Consider the following 19,965-nt stretch of genomic DNA (forward strand, 5'->3'; position numbering starts at 1 on the left):
ATCTCTCTTGATCTCTTCTCATAGACAGCATATAGTTCGGTCTTCTTTTTTTCCCCTGACCATCTGTATCTTTTACTTCATCTGTTTAGACCACTTACACTTAATAGATATAGATATAGATATCAATATGGTTGGAATTAGGGACAATATTTTATTATTTTTTATTGTTTCCTGGTTTTTTTTGGGGGGGGTGCAGGGTTACTTTGTTCCTCCCTTTTCTGCCTTCTTTCAGGTTGTACGAATCCATTTTAATTTATCTATTGGAGTTTTTGCTGTATCTCTTGGTATTTTTTCATTAGTTGCTCTAGGGCTTATGAAATACATATCTAACTTTCAGCCTATTTAGTATTGTTTTATCATTTCAAGTAAAACATACAAACCTAAAACCATATAAGTCCTTTCAGCCTTCCAACTTTATTATAGTTATCATATATATTACATATACATCCAGTGAACACTATATCCCCAATGACAATGTTACAGTTTTTGCTTCCAATAGTCATACACATTTTAAAGAATTAAAAGGAGAAAAAGTCTATTATATTTACCAAGATATTTATCATTTCTGTTGCTCTTCCTTTAATCCTGATGTTCTAACTTCCCCCATTACCACTTCCCCTCAGCTTAAAGAAATGCCTTATTACAATTTTCCTTCATCTAAGGATATTTTTATTTTGCCGTAACCCTTGAATACTATTTCATTGGATATAGAATGCTGTGTTGACAATTCCTTTCTTTCAGCACTTTAAAGATGTTGTTCCACTTTCTTCTAGCCTCTATGCTTTCTGAAAAGAAATCCCAGATATTGAAATTGTTGTTTCCCTATATGTATTGTGTCTTTCTACTCTTGCTGCTTTTAAGATTTTTTTTTTAGCTTTCGGCAGTTTCATTATGTTGTGTGTGGGTATGTCTTTCTTTGAGTTTATACTGCTTGGAGTTTGCTGAGCTTCTTGAATCTGTACATTTGTAGCTTTTACCTAATTTGGGAAATTTTCAGTTACTATTTTTTCAAACCACTTTTCTTCACCAATTTCTTTCCCCTTTCCCCTTCTCCTTTCTCCAGTGCCAGAATGTTAGACCTTTTGTTATTGTCCCACAAGTCCCTGAGTTTTTATTCATTTTTTCCCAATCTTTTTTCTCTCTGTTCTTCAGACTAGATACTTTCTATTGATTTATTCAAGTTCACTGATTCTTTCCTGTGTCATCTGCATTTGCATTCTACTAAGCCAATCTACCGAATGATTAAAAATTTTTTTCAGATATTGTACTTTTCAGTTCAAAAATGTCCTTTTAGCCCTATTTTTTCATAAATTTATTTATTTTATTATATTTTTTTTGGATGCATTGGGTCTTCGTAGCTGTGTGCGGGCTTTTCTCTGGTTGTGGCGAGCAGGCTTCTCATTGCTGTGGTTTCTCCTGTTGCGGAGCATGGGCTCTAGGCATGCGGGCTTCCATAGCTGTGGCATGTGGGCTCAGTAGTTGTGGGTTGTGGGCTCTAGAGCACAGGCTCAGTAGTTGTGGCGCACAGGCTTAGTTGCTCCGCGGCACGTGGGATCCTCCTGGACCAGGGTTCGAACCCATGTCCCCTGCACTGGCAGGCAGATTCTCAAACACTGTGCCACCAGGGAAGCCACCTTTTAGTCCTTTTGAATAGTTTATATTTCTCTGCCAAGAATCTCTGCCTTTCTGTTTGTTTCAAGAGTGTTGATCTTTATCATGTTGATCATTCAAGTTTTGTCTTCCCTCCCCAGTCTGCCTGTTGTTATACTTTTCAGAGTCCTCAAGCACTTGCTTTTAGTACTTTGTTCTGAGCTTTTAATTGTAATCAGTGGGAGAGAGGGTACAGTGGGCTTACTCTATGTTGGCCCCAAAACAACATTCAAATAGAACAAGTAGTGGGATGCCCACTTAGTGAAACCTCATGTTAGTCAGCCTCATGTTAGGGTACATCATTCTTCCTGTAAACCCATCAGAGCCTTTTCAAAACTTTTGCTGATTAGGTGTTATGAGAAACCAGAAGTTTACAATCTTACTGTTAAACAGAAAAAGAAAATACAGATAAAAATAAAACATTTACACACCGTGAACTTTAAAAAATCCATAATGAAATGTTGCCATGTACAAATGCAGAAAAACATGAGAAGGAGCTATTTAAATCCATTACATGGGACTTCCCTGGCAGTCCAGTAGTTAAGACTCCATGCTTCCACTGCAGGGGGCATGGGTTTGATCCATGGCTGGGGAACTAAGATCCCTCATGCCATGCAGTGTGGTCAAAAAATAAAAAAAATTTTAAAATCCATTACAGGGCTTCCCCGGTGGCACAGTGGTTGAGAGTCTGCCTGCCGATGCAGGGGACACGGGTTCGTGCCCCGGTCTGGGAAGATCCCACATGCCGCGGAGCGGCTGGGCCCGTGAGCCATGGCCGCTGAGCCTGTGCATCCGGAGCCTGTGCTCTGGAACAGGAGAGGCCACAACAGTGAGAGGCCGCGTACTGCAAAAAAAAAAAAAAAAAAAAAAAATCCATTACAGAAACTTAGGCCAAAAGAAAAGAAAAAAGTGAAGGAAAGGTGCTATTTCATCAGCCATAAGAAGAAAAAACTAGTGACTATAATTAAGCAGGTATAGAACAAGAGAAGCAAAAGGGTTGATTAAGTCCCTAACTTCTTTTGGCTTTAGTTTCCTTTTCTACAAAATTAAAGCATGAGTTTAACAGTCTCTAGTAGTCTCCTTCAGCTTTCAAAACCTGTAAACCTCTATCTTAATACAGACAAACAGGAAACAATTCTTTCTTATAATCATGAGAAAATAACTAATGTCAAGAATACAAAGGAAGATTAAATTTCTTGATAGGATTGACAATCTTTCTCAAGTGGTGAGTCAAGACTTAATTTATTCACCACTAATTATGGTTGCTGTGTTCATAATCCATATAATTATATGATGATTATACCTCACATATTATGAATGTTATATCTATATGTTAAAGGTGAAAAAAATCTACCATTTTAAAATTGAAACAAAGCTCAGTTATTGACCTTTGATCTCCATGGCCTTGGTACTGTCCACTGTCCAGCCCTGGGTGTTCAGCTATACTCTACCTCATCAGAGCCCTCCATCATGACTAAGCTTCCCTTGGGGAGCTCCAGACAGGACAGCAGATAACAAAGCTTTGGGTTTCTTTGTCAGGTCAGTCAGTAAGAGTTTTGCTACAGCTGGGGAGGAAAGAAGACGACGCACCCCTAATAGTAACAGATAATAACCAAGCATTAGCTAAATTATAGGCTCCTTAATTTACCATTAATTAGCTTAGAAAGCATTTTTTTTTTGAGCACTTATAATTTTCCAGGAATGGAGATTTAGAAAAAAGAAAATGCCAGCCCTCAAAGAGTGACAGTCTTCTGGAGAGTCAGGCATGCAGATGGTGAGGAGACTATAACTGCAATATATGATACCAAATTCTCTTTAAAATCTTCTGTTAGTCACCTCTTTTGTGTGAGCTTTGGGCTACCAAACTAGATATTTGTTTTATTTATTTGTTCTAGGCAATGCCCTCTAATATGTCCCACCATCACCTTACTCAAAAAAATAGTCAGGAAACTTTGCTTAAAGTTCAGACTCATAACATCCAGATGTGCCATCCTTTTTTAAGATCTTTGAGTATAATTGCTTAACAATGGTGTTAGTTTCTGCTTTATAACAAAGTGAATCAGTTATACATATACATATGTCCACATATCTCTTCCCTCTTACGTCTCCCTCTCTCCCACCCTCCCACCCCTCTAGGTGGTCACAAAGCACTGAGCTGATCTCCCTGTGCCGTGCGGCTGCTTCCCACTAGCTATCTATTTTACATTTGGTAGTGTATATATGACCATGCCACTCTCTCACTTTGTCCCAGCTTACTGTTCCCCCTCCCCTTGTCCTCAAGTCCATTCTCTAGTAGGTCTGCATCTTTATTCCCATCTTGCCCCTAGGTTCTTCATGACCATGTTTTTATTTTTTTTTAGATTCCATATATATGTGTTAGCATACAGTATTTGTTTTTCTCTTTCTGATTTACTTCACTCTGTATGGCAGACTCTAGGTCCATCCACCTCACTACAAATAGCTCAATTTCGTTTCCTTTTATGGCAGAGTAATATTCCATTGTATACTATGTGCCACATCTTCTTTATCCATTCATCTGTCGATGGACATTTAGGCTGCTTCCATGTCCTGGCTATTGTAAATAGTGCTGCAATGAACATTGTGGGACATGACTCTTTTTGAATTATGGTTTTCTCAGGGTATATGCCCAGTAGTGGGATTGCTGGGTCATATGGTAGTTCTATTTTTAGTTTTTTAAGGAACCTCCATACTGTTCTCCATAGTGGCTGTATCAATTTACATTCCCAACAACAGTGCAAGAGGGTTCCCTTTTCTCCACACCCTCTCCAGCATTTATTCTTTGTAGACTTTTTGATGATGGCCATTCTGACTGGTGTGAAGTGATACATCATTGCAGTTTTGATTTGCATTTCTCTAATGATTAGTGATGTTGAGCACCCTTTCATGTGTTTGCTGGCACTCTGTATATCTTCTTTGGAGAAATGTCTATTTAGGTCTTCCGCCCATTTTTGGATTGGGTTGTTTTCATTTTTGTTATTAAGCTGCATGAGCTGCCTGTAAATTTTGGAGATTAATCCTTTGTCACTTGCTTCATTTGCAAATATTTTCTCCCATTCTGAGGGTTGTCTTTTCATCTTGTTTATGGTTTCCTTTGCTGTGCAAAAGCTTTGAAGTTTCATTAGGCCCAATTTGTTTATTTTTGTTTTTATTTCCCTTTCTCTAGGAGGTGGGTCAAAAAGGATCTTGCTGTGATTTATGTCATAGAGTGTTCTGCCTATGTTTTCCTCTAAGAGTTTGATAGTGTCTGGCCTTACATTTAGGTTTCTAATCCATTTTGAGTTTATTTTTGTGTATGGTGTTAGGGAGTGCTCTAATTTCATTCTTTTACATGTAGCTGTCCAGTTTTCCCAGCACCACTTGTTGAAGAGGCTGTCTTTTCTCCATTGTATATTCTTGCCTCTTTTATCAAAGATAAGGTGACCATATGTGCATGGGTTTATCTCTGTGCTTTCTATCCTGTTTCATTGATCTATATTTCTGTTTTAGTGCCAGTACCATACTGTCCTGATTACTGTAGCTTTGTAGTATAATCTGAAGTCAGGGAGCCTGATTCCTCCAGCTCTGTTTTTCTTTCTCAAGATTGCTTTGGCTATTCGGGGTCTTTAGTGTTTCCATACAAATTGTGAAATTTTTTGTTCTAGTTCTGTGAAAAATGCCAGTGGTAGTTTGATAGGGATTGCATTGAATCTTAGATTGCTTTGGGTAGTATAGTCATTCTCACAATGTTGATTCTTCCAATCTAAAAACATGGTATATCTCTCCATCTACTTGTATCATCTTTAATTTCTTTCATCAGTGTCTTATAGTTTTCCGCATATAGGTCTTTTGTCTCCTTAGGTAGGTTTATTCCTTGTATCTTATTCTTTTTGTTGCAATGGTAAATGGGAGTGTTTTCTTAATTTCTATTTCAGATTTTTCATCATTAGTGTATAGGAATGCAAGAGATTTCTGTGCATTAATTTTGTATCCTGCTACTTTACCAAATTCACTGATTAGCTCTAGTAGTTCCCTGGTAGCATCTTTAGGATTCTCTACGTATAGTATCATGTCATCTGCAAACAGTGACAGTTTTACTTCTTCTTTTCTGATTTGGATTCCTTTTATTTCTTTTTCTTCTCTGATTGCTGTGGCTAAAACTTCCAAAACTATGTTGAAGAAGAGTGGTGAGAGTGGGCAACCTTGTCTTGTTCTTGATCTTAGTGGAAATGCTTTCAGTTTTTCACCATTGAGGACGATGTTGGCTGTGGGTTTGTCATACATGGCCTTTATTATGTTGAGGTAAGTTCCCTCTGTGCCTACTTTCTGGAGGGTTTTTATCATAAATGGGTGGTGAATTTTGTCGAAGGCTTTCTCTGCATCTATTGAGATGATCATATGGTTTTTCTCCTTCAATTTGTTAATACGGTGTATCACGTTGATTGATTGGCATATATTGAAGAATCCTTGCATTCCTGGGATAAACCCCACTTGATCATGGTGTATGATCCTTTTAATGTGCTGTTGGATTCTGTTTGCTAGTATTTTGTTGAGGATTTTTGCATCTATGTTCATCAGTAATATTGGCCGGTACTTTTCTTTCTTTGTGACATCTCTGTTTGGTTTTGGTATCAGGGTGATGGTGGCCTCGTAGAATGAGTTTGGGAGTGTTCCTCCCTCTGCTATATTTTGGAAGAGTTTGAGAATGATAGGTGCTAGCTCATCTCTAAATGTTTGATAGAAATCGCCTGTGAAGCCATCTGGTCCTGGGCTTTTGTTTGTTGGAAGATTTTTAATCAGTTTCAATTTCAGTGCTTGTGATTGGTCTGTTTATATTTTCTATTTCTTCCTGGTTCAGTCTCAGAATGTTGTGCTTTTGTAAGAATTTGTCCTTTTTTTCCAGGGTGTCCATTTATTGGCACATAGTTGCCTGTAGTAATTTCTCATGATCCTTTGTATTTCTGCAGGGTCAGTTGTTACTTTTCCTTTTTCATTTCTAATTCTATTGATTTGAATCTTTTCCGGTTTTTTTATTGATGAGTGCGCCTAATGGTTTATCAATTTTGTTTATCTTCTCAAAGAACCAGCTTTTAGTTTTATTGATCTTTGCTATCGTTTTCTTCATTTCTTTTTCATTTATTTCTGATCTGATCTTTACGATTTCTTTCCTTCTGCTAACTTTGGGGTTTTTTTGTTCTTTCTCTAATTGCTTTAGGTGTAAGGTTAGGCTGTTTATTTGAGATGTTTCTTGTTTCTTAAGGTAGGATTGTATTGCTATAAACTTCCCTCTTAGAACTGCTTTTGCTGCATCCCATAGGTTTTGGCTTGTCATGTTTTCATGGTCATTTGTTTCTAGGTGCTTTCTGATTTCCTCTTTGACTTCTTCAGTGATCTCATCGTTATTAAGTAGTGTATTGTTTAGCCTCCATGTGTTTGTGTATTTTACAGACTTTTTTCCTGTAATTGATGTCTAGTCTCATAGCGTTGTGGTCAGAAAAGATACTTGATACGATTTCAATTTTCTTACACTTACCAAGGCTTGATTTGTGACCCAAGATATGATCTATCTTGGAGAATGTTCCATGAGTACTTGAGAAGAAAGTGTATTCTGTTGTTTTTGGATGGAATGTCCTATAAATATCAATTAAGTCTGTCTTGTTTAATGTATCATTTAAAGCTTCTGTTTCCTTGTTTATTTTCATTTTGGATGATCGGTCCATTGGCGAAAGTGGGGTGTTAAAGTCCCCTACTATGAATGTGTTACTGTCGATTTCCCCTTTTATGGCTGTTAGTATTTGCCTTATGTATTGAGGTGCTCCTATGTTGGGTGCATAAATATTTACAGTTGTTATATCTTCTTCTTCGATTGATCCCTTGATCATTATGTAGTGTCCTTCTTTGTCTCTTGTAATAGTCTTTGTTTTAAAATCTATTTTGTCTGATATGAGAATTGCATTGCTACTCCAGCTTACTTTTGATTTCCATTTGCATGGAATATCTTTTTCCATTCCCTCACTTTCAGTCTGTATGTGTCCCTAGGTCTGACGTGGGTGTCTCTTAGACAGCATATATACGGGTCTTGTTTTTGTATCCATTCAGCCAGTCTATGTCTTTTGGTTGGAGCATTTAATCCATTTACATTTCAGGTAATTATTGATATGTATGTTCCTGTCACCATTTTCTTAATTGTTTTGGGTTTGTTATTGTAGGTCTTTTCTTTCTCTTGTGTTTCCTGCCTAGAGAAGTTCCTTTAGCATTTGTTGTAAAGCTGGTTTGGTGGTGCTGAATTCTCTTAGTTTTTGCTTGTCTGTAAAGGTTTTAATTTCTCCATCAAATCTGAATGAGATCCTTGCTGGGTAGAGTAATCTTGGTTGTAGGTCTTTCCCTTTCATCACTTTAAATATGTCCTGCCACTCCCTTCTGGCTTGCAGAGTTTCTGCTGAACGATCAGCTGTTAACCTTATGGGGATTCCCTTGTATGTTATTTGTTGTTTTTCCCTTGCTGCTTTTAATATTTTTTCTTTGTATTTAATTTTTGATAGTTTGATTAATATGTCTTGGCATGTTTCTCCTTGGATTTATCATGTATGGGACTCTCTGTGCTTCCTGGACTTGATTACCTATTTCCTTTCCCATATTAGGGAAGTTTTCAACTATAATCTCTTAAAATATTTTCTCAGTACCTTTCTTTTTCTCTTCTTCTTCTGGGACCCCTATAACTCAAATGTTGGTGCATTTAATGTTGTCCCAGAGGTCTCTGAGACTGTCCTCAATTCTTTTCATTCTTTTTTCTTTATTCTGCTCTGCAGTAGTTATTTCCAGTATTTTATTTTCCAGGTCACTTATCCGTTCTTCTGCCTCAGTTATTCTGCTATTGATCCCTTCTTGAGAAATTTTTAGTTCATTTATTGTATTGTTCATCATTGTTTGTTTGCTCTTTTGTTCTTCTAGGTCCTTGTTAAACGTTTCTTGTATTTTCTCCATTCTATTTCCAAGATTTTGGATCATCTTTACTATCATTATTCTGAATTCTTTCTCAGGTAGACAGCCTCTTTCCTCTTCATTTGTTAGGTCTGGTGGGTTTTCACCTTGTTCCTTCATCTGCTGTGTGTTTCTCTGTCTTCTCATTTTGCTTAACTTACTGTTTTTGGAGTCTCCTTTTTGCAGGCTGCAGGTTCGTAGTTCCCGTTGTTTTTGGTGTCTGCCCCAGTGAGTAAGGTTGGTTCAGTGCATTGTGTAGGCTTCCTGCAGGAGGGGACCAGTGCCTGTGTTCTGGTGGATGAGGCTGGATCTTGTCTTTCTGATGGGCAGGTCCACATCTGGTGGTGTGTTTTGGGGTGTCTGACCTTATTATGATTTTAGGCAGCCTCTCTGCTAATGGGTGGGGCTGTATTCCTGTCTTGCTAGTTGTCTGGCATAGGGTGTCCAGCAGTGTAGCTTGCTGGTCGTTGAGTGGAGCTGGGTCTTGGCTTTGAGATGGAGATCTCTGGGAGGTTTTTGCCGTTTGATATTACGTGGAGCTGGGAGGTCTCTGGTGAACCAATGTCCTGAACTTGGCTCTCCCACATCAGAGGCACAGCCCTTATGCCTGGGGGGAGCACCAAGAGCCTGTCATCCACACGGCTCAGAATAAAAGGGAGAACAAAAGAAAGAAAGAATGAAAAAGATAAAATAAAATGAAATAAAATAAAAGAATGTTATTAAAATAAAAAAAATATTAAAAATTGTTTTTAAATAATTAAAAAGAAAGAAAGAAAGAAGAAAGCAACCAAACCAAAAAACAAATCCACCAATGATAACAAGCGCTAAAAACTATACTAAAAAAAAAAGGACAGACAGAACCCTAGGACAAATGGTAAAAGCAAAGCTATACAGACAAAATCACACACAGAAGCATATACATACACACTCACAAAAAGAGAAAAATGGAGAAAAAATATATGTCTTTGCTCCCAAAGTCCACTTCCTCAATTTGGGATGATTCATTGTCTATTCAGGTATTCCAGAGATGCAGGGTACATCAAGTTGATTGTGGAGATTTAATCCGCTGCTCCTGAGGCTGCTGGGAGAGATTTCCCTTTCTCTTCTTTGTTTGCACAGCTCCTGGGGTTCAGCTTTGGATTTGGCCCCCCCTCTGAGTGTAGGTCGCCTGAGAGTGTCTGTTCTTCGCTCAGAGAGCACAGGGTTAAAGTAGCAGCTTATTAGGGGGCTCTGGCTCACTCAGGCCGCAGGGAGAGAGGGGTATGGAGTGCGGGGCGAGCCTGCGGTAGCACAGGCCGGCATGACGTTGCACCAGCCTGAGGCGCGCTGTGCATTCTCCTGGGGAAGTTGTGCCTGGATCACGGGACCCTGGCAGTGGCCGGCTGCACAGGCTCCCGGGAGGGGAGGTGTGGAGAGTGACCTGTGCTCGCACACAGGCTTCTTGGTGGCTGCAGCAGCAGCCTTAGCGCCTCATGCCCGTCTCTGGGGTCCGCACTGTTAGCTGTGCCTCCCGCCCGTCTCTGGAGCTCGTTTAGGTGGTGCTCTGAATCCCCTCTCCTCACACACCCTGGAACAATGGTCTCGTGCCTCTTAGGCAGGTCCAGACTGTTTCCCGGACTCCCTCCTGGCTAGCTGCGGCGCACTAGCCCCCTTCAGGCTGTGTTCACACAGCCAACCCCAGTCCTCTCCCTGGGGTCTGACCTCCAAAGCCCGAGCCTCAGCTCCCAGCTCCCAGCCCCCACCCACCCTGGCAGCTTAGCAGACAAGCCTCTCAGGCGGGTGAGTGCTGGTCGCAGATGTGCCATCTTGAGCATGTCATTTAAGTCCTTTGGGCATTATTTTCCAGTTTATAAACTGGAGAGAGAGATGAACTAAACTGAGTATCCAAGGTTTAATATGTCATCTTCCTTCAGACTACACTGTCTCTCTTAACAAACCCAGCATTCTCTTATCATCTTAGCTCCAAGCCTGAGGGTCACTTCTGCCCTATTCCTCCAGGTCAATCCTTAAATCCTACCCAATCACCCTCATTTCTACTTCCGGCTTCAAATGTTCCACGGTGCCCACACCAGGGCATGAAGTCATGGAAAGGACATGGGGTCAGGCAGACCTGGCTCAGGACTTATTTGCAGTATTGTTCTAAGTGAAGTGTTTAGCACGTGACCTTGGTTTATTCATCTGTGAAATGGGGAACAATGCCTCCCCTCTTGCCTTCCCACATCATCTTGCCCTTGTATTTCAACCTTCCCTCTTCCCTTATCATGTTTCAGATGGCCGAATCTTCCTGAAGTACTGTTTCTACCTGTCCTTACCTCCTATTTAGAAACCCCTAGAGATTCCCTACAATACCAACTTGAAACTCTCAGGCTTGGCTTGGTTTAATAATCTAATCCCATCCTAACAACACCCCAGTATAACCTCCTGCTCCCAGAAAAGAACCCTCCTTTTTAGTCCTGCTGGTTTCTTCATTGAGGGTTCCTTCTGTTCCCTCACACCTTACTCTTTCTGTCCAGGCCAATCCCACCCACCCTTTGGTCCCTCCTTTTCCATGAAGTCTTCCCTGACCACTCCTGAAAAAGGATTCTCTACATTTTTCTTGACAAAGGTATGCCTGTCTCCTCAAGTTTTACACCTTCCTCACTTTCTTACTTTCTTCTCTTAATTTTTGGCGGCTTATACTGGCCTCAGAAGTTGAACGGCTGGACTCCATCCAAGTTGTAAATACTGGCCAGCAGAGGCAGAAAAGCAACAGGACATCTGTGGTGTCAACCTGGATGACCAAAGACTAACATTACTGGTCAGGGGTGCCCCAAATTTGCCTTTAAAATTCCAGTAAAGACACCCGAGGGTGATAGGTAACATCTAACTACACCTAGGGACCAGCTATATGCAATGTGGTCCCTCTAAGCCTTGTCAAGCCAGTCTCAGAATAACCACATAGAAGCTTCAAGGTCAAAATCACAAATTTATCTGGAAGGGCATTTTTGTAGTTGAGAAAGATGTTCACTAGACTATGACCTCCTTGAGAACAAGGATCATGTTGTACTCAAAACAGTATTCCCAACAACCCACATAGGGTCTGGTAAGAAGTTGATAAGCAGTGTTTTTTAATCATTTATTCTCAGTAAATGAAAGATTGATTGACTGGGGGCTATTAGACCATGTTAAAAGTAGATTGCTGAAACCATTTCTCTGATATCTAATGATCAAAACAGAGCCATCCTTGTCTTGGACTATATAGGAACAATTCTACCTGAAGGACATGGAATAGATTCTCAAGCAAATGGTATTTTGCTTCCTCTGATGTGATAGGAATACTGAGAACGGTCAGCCCTCTCTCTGGCTAACTCTGTATTATCCATTTCTCCTTCTCTCCTGGTACTTTTATACCCTCCAAGGCCAACTTGAAAATGGATCTGGGGAGAAAAATGCCCAACCATCATGGTAATTTTTGGACTCACCTTCCCTATTGTCTCATTCATCTGTCTTGCATACAAAAATAGCTCCACTGCTGGTTTTTTGGGTCTCAAATCTATTCCTAACGGAATTTAACTAGCTTTTTTGCTCAATTCTAAATAAGATAAAAGTAATCGTAACAGGAAGTGGTGAGGATTAAACACTGAGAGTACAGTCTGAGAACAATGGTACCCAGGCTTCTTCCATCAACAGACCACTTCAATCACATAATACTCCATGGATCACTCCTAGTATCTCCAGTCACATCACACATCAGAATCAAGGGGAAGATGGGTATTTCTTTTGATGCAGTGGCAATGAGGCAATGGTTTCACATCTCTTATGTTCCTTAACAAATTATTAATTAATTTTTGCTGGGAGCAAAAGTACATACCAGTGGTACACAGAATTACATGATCTGTAATCACCATTCATCCACAAGGATGACTGTCATAGGACTGTAGAGTCACTTCCAAAATTCTGATGGGTTATTTGCATCTTTTCCTTTATAATTTATACCCCTCCAACTTCCAAAAGGACAATTTAAGGAATTCAGGATACATATACTCTCACAAACCACAAGGAGCCACAATTCACACAGAGGCAGTACAAACTGATTTTTTCCCTGGTATCATTAACCAGGAAAACCTAACCTGAAGTGAATTATGTACAAGGCACATTCATATATGCGATCCATTTCACCTTTATAACAAACCTAGTATGGCTATTATTCTTGCTGTCACAAAACTGAGGCTCAGGGAGATTAAGTAAGAGCTAAACTACAAAAAAATTTTAGAAAAAAAAATAGGACCTAGGGTTAGGCAAAGGTTTAAGATTTGACACTAAATGCACAAGCAATAAGAGAAAAAAACTGATAAACTAGACGTCAAAATTTAAAACTTTTGTGCTGCAAATGACACCATAAGAAAGTGAAAGACAATCTACAGAACAGGAAAATATATTTGCAAATAATATATGATAAGGAACTTGTATCTAGAATAAAGAGCCCTAACAATTCCATAATGAAAAAATAACCCAATTAACAAATGGGCAAAGGATGTAAATAGACATTTCTCCAAAGAAGATGTACAAATGGCTAAATAAACGCATGAAATGATGATCAACATCATTAGTCATTAGGGAAATATAAACCACACTGAGCTACCACTTCACACTCACGAGGATAGATATAATAAAAGAGACAGACAATAACAAATGTTGGCGAGGCTGTGAAGAAACAGGAAACTTCTTTCATTACTAACAATAATGTAAAATGGTGTAGCCACTTTGGAAAAGTTTAGCAGTTCCCCAAACTGTTAAAGAGTTACCACATGACCCCACAATTCTACTCCTAGGTTTATATTCAAGAGAAATGAAAACACGTCCACACAGAAACGTGACACAAATGTTCACAGCACCATTACTCATAATAACCAAAAGAATGGAGCAACCCAAATGTTCATCAGTTGATGAACAATCAAAATGATATATACATACAATAGAAAATTATTTGTTAATAAAAAGGAATGAAGTACTGATACATGCTACAACACTGATGAATCCAAAAAAACATCACAGTAGGTAAAAGAAGCCAGTCACAAAAGACCACATAATGTATGATTCCATTTATATGAAATGTCTGGAATAGGCAAATTTATACAGACAAATTAGTGGTTGTCAAGGGCAAGAGGGGGTGGGGGGAATGGTTGATAATGGGTATTTCTTTTTAGGATAATGCAAATGTTTTAAAATTGATTGTGGTGATGGTTATACACTGTAAATATATTAAAAACCATTGACTAGTATACTTTAATCTTTTTTGTGTGTTTTTTTTTTTGCGGTACGTGGGCCTCTCACTGTTGTGGCCTCTACCGTCGTGGAGCACAGGCTCCGGACGCGCAGGCTTAGTGGCCAAGGCTCACGTGCCCAGCCGCTCCACGGCACGTGGGATCTTCCCGGACCGGGGCACGAACCCGTGTCCCCTGCATCGGCAGGCGGACTCTCAACCACTGTGCCACCAGGGAAGCCCTTGACTAGTATATTTTATTTAAATGGGTGAAATTCATGAGAGGTTAATTCATATCTCAGTAAAGATGTTAAAAAAAAAAAAAAAGGTTGACTAGTGGTTGTGAGACCATGAGAATCTTGCTCTGAATCACTCACATTCCAGATGGCCTCTTGGCACTGTTTACACAGTACAAACATATATGAACAAGCATCACCTTCTTCCACCTGGGGGGGTAAGCAAAATTATAGCACCTCCTTAGACAACCATCTGGTGAGCATGATGCAAGCTTTTGTTATTTTTGGAATGCAGTGCTGCAATGTGCTTGTGTTTTACTGCACTGGAAGGGCCCAAGAAGCCTGCAACCGGCTAGAGCTCATGGCAGAAGCCCTCCTGTGTGCTGAGTGGGCAGGAAAGGGACCTAAAACTGAAAGTAGAAAGCTCAGAGCACAGCTCAGAAAATTTCATTGTGACAAAACATATGCACAACACCAGGCAAAGTCCTCCGTACTCCTGAATTCCTCCCCACCTCCCACCCCCAAATAAAGTCTGCTATTCTAGGTCGACATACTTTAAATATAGGCACATTATGAATCAGCTAGAATTATATAACGATCAAGCAGGAAGGACCTTTACAAGTATTATGTAATGAATGGAAAACAGACACTGGAGCCACTTACTAACTGTGCAACCTTGGGCTAGTTCCTTCCTCCACCTTTCTGTGCCTCAATGTCTTCATCTGGAAAATGGGAATAATAAAGGCAACTGCTTCCTAAAATTACTGCGAAGATTAAATGAGTTAATCCATGTAAAATATTTAGAATAGTGCCTAGAACATTAGAAGTGTTAAGTATTTTTTTTTGGTTTTGTTTTTTTACTATTCTTACAATTATTAATGGGTACATCTCATCACTTTTATGGAGGAAGATACTCAAGCTCAGAATGATAAAGTGACTGCAGTTGGCAGTGGCAGCCGGCACTAGACTTTAGGACTCTTTGACTCAACTAGTGTTCTAGTATAGAGCATTAACGTATAACCAAGCAGGTATAATACCCCTTGACTAACTTTTAGGGCTTGAAAGATACAAATAACAAACTTACAGTGCCTAGTGTTATGTCTCATACAATGCAGGTGTTTGTAAAATGTTTAATCCACCCCCTTTCCATTCCGGGCTTAATCTTCTAATATGTGAAGAGAGGGCTGGACACTAAATCCCAGAATATCCAATGTTCTACTGCACAAAAGGCAGGATGGCTCAGCATGTTGAAGAAAATACACAGAAGCTCTTTTTCTTTTTCCTTTTCCTCTGATGGAGCACAGGGTACCTGAGTTTGCCTAATAGATTAGGGAAAAGAGACTTTTCTTCCTTTCTCTTTCTGTATTTTAGCAGCACACTCATGCGAGCAATTTAGATGCTGCTATTCTCAGGGCTTGATGGATGTTTCCAACTTTCAGTAATTGATACCTAACAGTTTAACTCAAGAGGCAAGAGAAGCTCACAAAATAACTACAGTATTTGGCAAAATACAATAAATGTAACCAAAATGAGCTTTTAAACAATCTCACCATTTCTCTCTTACACACACGCAAACACATGCACGTGCATGCACAATCACTCCACAGTGTTTAAACCAGCCTATGGGGTCCTGCAATTTCAGGCCTGCTCTCCATCCCTGCAGTCTTGTTGGAGCCTCTTCTCAGCTCTCCAGCCATGTGGGTCTTCTTTCCTTTCCTTACACTTACCAGTTTTTTTCCTGCTTTAGGGCCTTCACACTGACATTCCCTGAGCCTAAAAAGTTTTTCCTTATAGCCTCCCACTGCACTTCTGCTATGGCCTCACCACCTACCCAGCTTCTGTTTATCCTTCAGGCTCTGCTTAAATCTTTTCCTCAGTGAAGCCTTACCCAGCGACACAGACTAGCCTCTCTCATCCTCTCCCCTCAAATCACACACACTTGGAACTTGCTTCCAACCATGTATCCAATGAATGTCTGTCTCCCCCACCAGACTGTAAGCTCAAGAAAGGCAGGAGCAGTGTTTGTCTTGTTTTTGCCCTGTGCCTAGCACAGAGCCCAGCACACCAGTAGCTGGTGAATGAAATTAACAACATCCACCAAGGATTCAAAGGATCAGCTGATAAACTGTTTCCCTAACCTCTCCAGTCAAATTTGGACATAAGGCATCCCATATCAAGCTGTGGACATGACGGAAATAAACTACACAAACGGGTCATGTACTCCCTTCGGAGAAAAATTCAAAATGAACAAAAACTTAGACTGATATTACATGTATTTTTAAATTACTATGTGCAAAACCAAAAGAAAAAAGATGTTACTTTTAAAAACAAGCTTCAGGAGAAGAAAATTAGTGATGTCTTCGTCAAAGCTTGTCATTAACACTCACACTATGCTCTTTTGGGGAGACTAACTTGCATAAAAGGGTGGAAGAAACAAAAATGCATTTGCTCCTCCTAGACTATTACCGTTCCTTTCCAAAGTAAATGTATCTCCTAAGGAAAGAGAATGTGCTGAACCGTAATTCTAAGTATACCCAGTGTGATGGGCTTCTATGAACAGTTTGTCCACAGAGAGGTGGCTTGTGGGCCATGGGAACAAGCAGCATGATGTAAGGACAGTCATCTCTGGCAATGGCTCCAGCGCCCCTTTTCTTTAGGGCTTCCACTATGGCATCACTCACAAAATTAACTTCTCTTACTTGGGGCAGAAAAAAGTAGACTCTTTTCCAACAGAACAGATGGTACAGGCACCACATGATAAAGATTCCAAAAGATCCTTCTAGAGAAATTTTGCTTTATTGAAGGATACATAAAAACAGTAAGGGGAAAGAAAGATATTTCATGACCAGGAAGTAGGTACAGTACCAAGAGACTAAACCTTCTATATAAAGGAGGAGGAGAAGAAGAAAGAAGAGGCAAAAAAAAAAAAAAAAAAAAGGAGCAGGGGAGATGGAACAAAAGAAGGAAGAGTGTTGAGGATGAAAGAAAACAAGTTAAAAGGTGTGTGTGATGGAAAGGGGGGAAAGACCAAGACCAGCGACTAAATTTCATTCAAGGGCATAAGATTATACATCTTAGAGCTTAGAGATACCTCAAAAGCAAATTACTTGATCAAGCACCCTCCCTTTAGGTTAAGAGAACTTAGCCTCTGACATTCACCAGAGTCCAGCCATGAGGCATCCACATCAAATACAATCTCTTGACATCAAATGAAGGTCCTTGAAGCAAAGGGCAAGTCTTCTAAAACACCCCTCCTCACTCAGTTTCTACTAATGATCACAAGAAAAATAAACAGAACTCATTTGCAACCACACTACGCATAGGGAAGAGATTCTGGGTATACCCAACAGGTGCACTTCTGGCTGTGCTCTAGAACCTCATCAGTCACTATGCCAACTGCTCCTCCCAGACACAAATGTCCTTAAAACACCCCCAGAGGATCACACTACAACCTTAAAAAAAACTGTCCTATGGTCCCCTAGGATGGGAAAATACATCTCTGCCACTCTAAGAGACACTGGGAATGTTTCTCATTTCAAATACATTGCTATTAAAATTTTAAGTGCCCACCTCATTTCCCATAATAAAAAGTTTAATTTCAAAAAAGTGCCTAGCACAGTTTCCAGAACACAGAAGGCTTTTATTTATATACTCATTTATGAAAATGCTCGTCCTGAATCATATTCGCAGCTGAAAAATAGTTATGACCTTCTCAAAACATGAAGTACTTCCACAAATTGGAAAGGGGGTGGGATACTATTTTTAAGCCATTCTGCTCAGCGGGACAAGAAAAGAGTTGCTAATGATTGCGTTCTAGTTTACGGTAATTTCTGAGTCTGTAAAACAAAAAGAAATGCCCAGTGAGAAAACCAAAAACCTTGTACATACTTTGGAACTAAGACGTAACTCTGATACCTTGGTCTGCACTCGGATGACTCTGCAGGTGACAAAGGGAAAGTGCTTGCTCTGGGGACTTTGTTTGAAAAAGGACCTTTCACCTCTGGGATTCCAGGTTACTGCTGGCATTTATTTGAAACCTTCTGAGACCAGCTCCTTCGCCAGAATTCGAGACTCCCAGAGGACCCCACTGCGGGAATCAGCGCCTCCCTCCCGCTGCCACCGAGGGCATCGTGCCTTTCAAGTCACCCCACATCTCAGGATTTCTTAGCTTTCCTCGAAGTGAGGAAAGCTACGGCCCTCACCCAGCCCCTACAGGGGGCTGTGTCTGTATAGCACGGGAGACATAGAACTGCTGTGGGGAAACATTCCCGGTCCGCGCAGGCCTCTCTGGTCTCAGGAGGGACCGTGACCCCGACCCCCTGAAGGCGCGTCCCGACGCCACCCTGCCGCGGCTCAGACAAAGGACCAGAACCCTGGCACGCCTCCCACTCACCGCTCAGATAGTTGGTCCACTTGTACAGCACCCCCTCCATGGCGCCCGCGGCCACCTTGCCCTCGCCTGCCGGCCCCCTCACTGCCCCAGGCCCCAGGAGGCGAGGAGCACCGGCAGCAGGGCCATTGCCCGGCGCTGCCGAGCCGGCCACTCCCGGCGCCTAGGCCCGGTGCGGGGACACCCTGCGGGCCTCACATCCCGGGCCCGGAGGCGGGGTCACTGTGACGGCCTCCGCACGTGAGGACGCAGCCGGCCGGTGGCCCGGCGCGGCGGGCCCGGCGCGCTGTCCTCAAGGAGGTCAAGGCACTGGGTGGGTCCGAGGGGCGGCTGAAGCCACCCAAATGTCCCGAGTGAAGGAGCTGGTTGCTGGCGGCGCCACGACGCTCTACCTGAGTCCTCGACCCACGGAGCTCGAGGCCCGCTCGCGCATGCTCAGTGCACCGCTTGCGCGTCTGTTCCCAAAATCCACCCCGGGGTTTAGAGGCGCCGGCGCCATGGCTGATGTAGTGAGAGAGGCCCGCGGGGAAAATGAGTCCTGGGAGGCAGGCTTGGGACTAAAGGCAGGGTGAGAAGGGAGGAGGAAGGCCTCTGGGACAACGGTGCAACACAGTCCTGACTCAATGGTGCCGTAGATGGGTTCCATCACCAGACGTTTGGGAGCCACCGTGGCCCCTTAGGGTGCCCCCTGGATTCTAGTCTTCAGAATTCAATTCTTATTCCAAGGCTAATTAATCCTACGCACTTAAAGACTATTGAGGTACCCAACAATAAGGCGTACGGAGATGATGGGAATTTCACGATAATATACTGTGGGTGGCCAGCGAGCGTAAACAGATGTTGTCTAAACTGTAAAACCTCGCTACAGGAAGTGTGGTCCGCGCACGGCAGCACTGACATCACCTAGGAGCTTCTCGGAATTGTAGGATCTCGCCACAAGCCCAGGACCTCCCGAATCGAACTTTGCATTTTAACAAGATCTCTTGGGGGATTCCTATGCATATGAAAGTGTGAGAAAGGACTGTGCTAAGGATATTTGACTAGGGAAAATGTTAACTATAGATTTCAGTGGTAAAAGCAGGTTACGAAACACAGTATACAATAGAATCCTAATTGTTTTAGGCATATGTCACAAAACCATGCACCAAAATGTTAAGATGATTATTTCTGGATGGTGGCGTTACAAGAGATCTTTTTCCTTTCTTTCTTTTTCTTTAGTGTAAGGTTACCAGATTTAGCAAATAAAAACACAGAACAATGAATTCGTTGTTTACCTTTAGTTCAAATTTAATTCGGCTCCTTTATTTTAACTGGAAACTCTAGTGCTTTCCAGTTTCTTCCAAATCGACAATGAACATGTATTGCTTTTGAAATTATGCGAAAAATGTAAAATTAAAAATTTTAAAGAAAGATGAGCCTGTGTAACTCGTAACTGTGATTACTACTTCTTGAAAGCGGAGGTCTGCACG

General features: G+C 41.2%; 1 protein-coding gene across 4 annotated transcripts in view; it reads right to left on the reverse strand.

Moving 5' to 3' along the window:
- Positions 1 to 19,965, reverse strand: part of PLEKHA8 (pleckstrin homology domain containing A8) — a 95,403-nt gene that overhangs the window by 52,273 nt on the left and 23,165 nt on the right. For 2 of the 4 annotated variants that reach the window (XM_030857435.2, XM_060305470.1), the window contains exon 1: positions 18,500 to 18,915. The exons of the other annotated variants lie outside the window; for them this stretch is intronic. In XM_030857435.2, the coding sequence (XP_030713295.1) occupies positions 18,500 to 18,539 (40 nt within the window). In that variant the 5' untranslated portion in view covers positions 18,540 to 18,915. Of the gene's footprint in view, positions 1 to 18,499; positions 18,916 to 19,965 lie in introns of those variants that run through there. 4 annotated transcript variants of the gene reach the window in all.

The sequence above is a fragment of the Globicephala melas genome, chromosome 9, assembly GCF_963455315.2.
Source record: "Globicephala melas chromosome 9, mGloMel1.2, whole genome shotgun sequence".
NCBI classification, from domain to species: Eukaryota; Metazoa; Chordata; class Mammalia; order Artiodactyla; family Delphinidae; genus Globicephala; species Globicephala melas.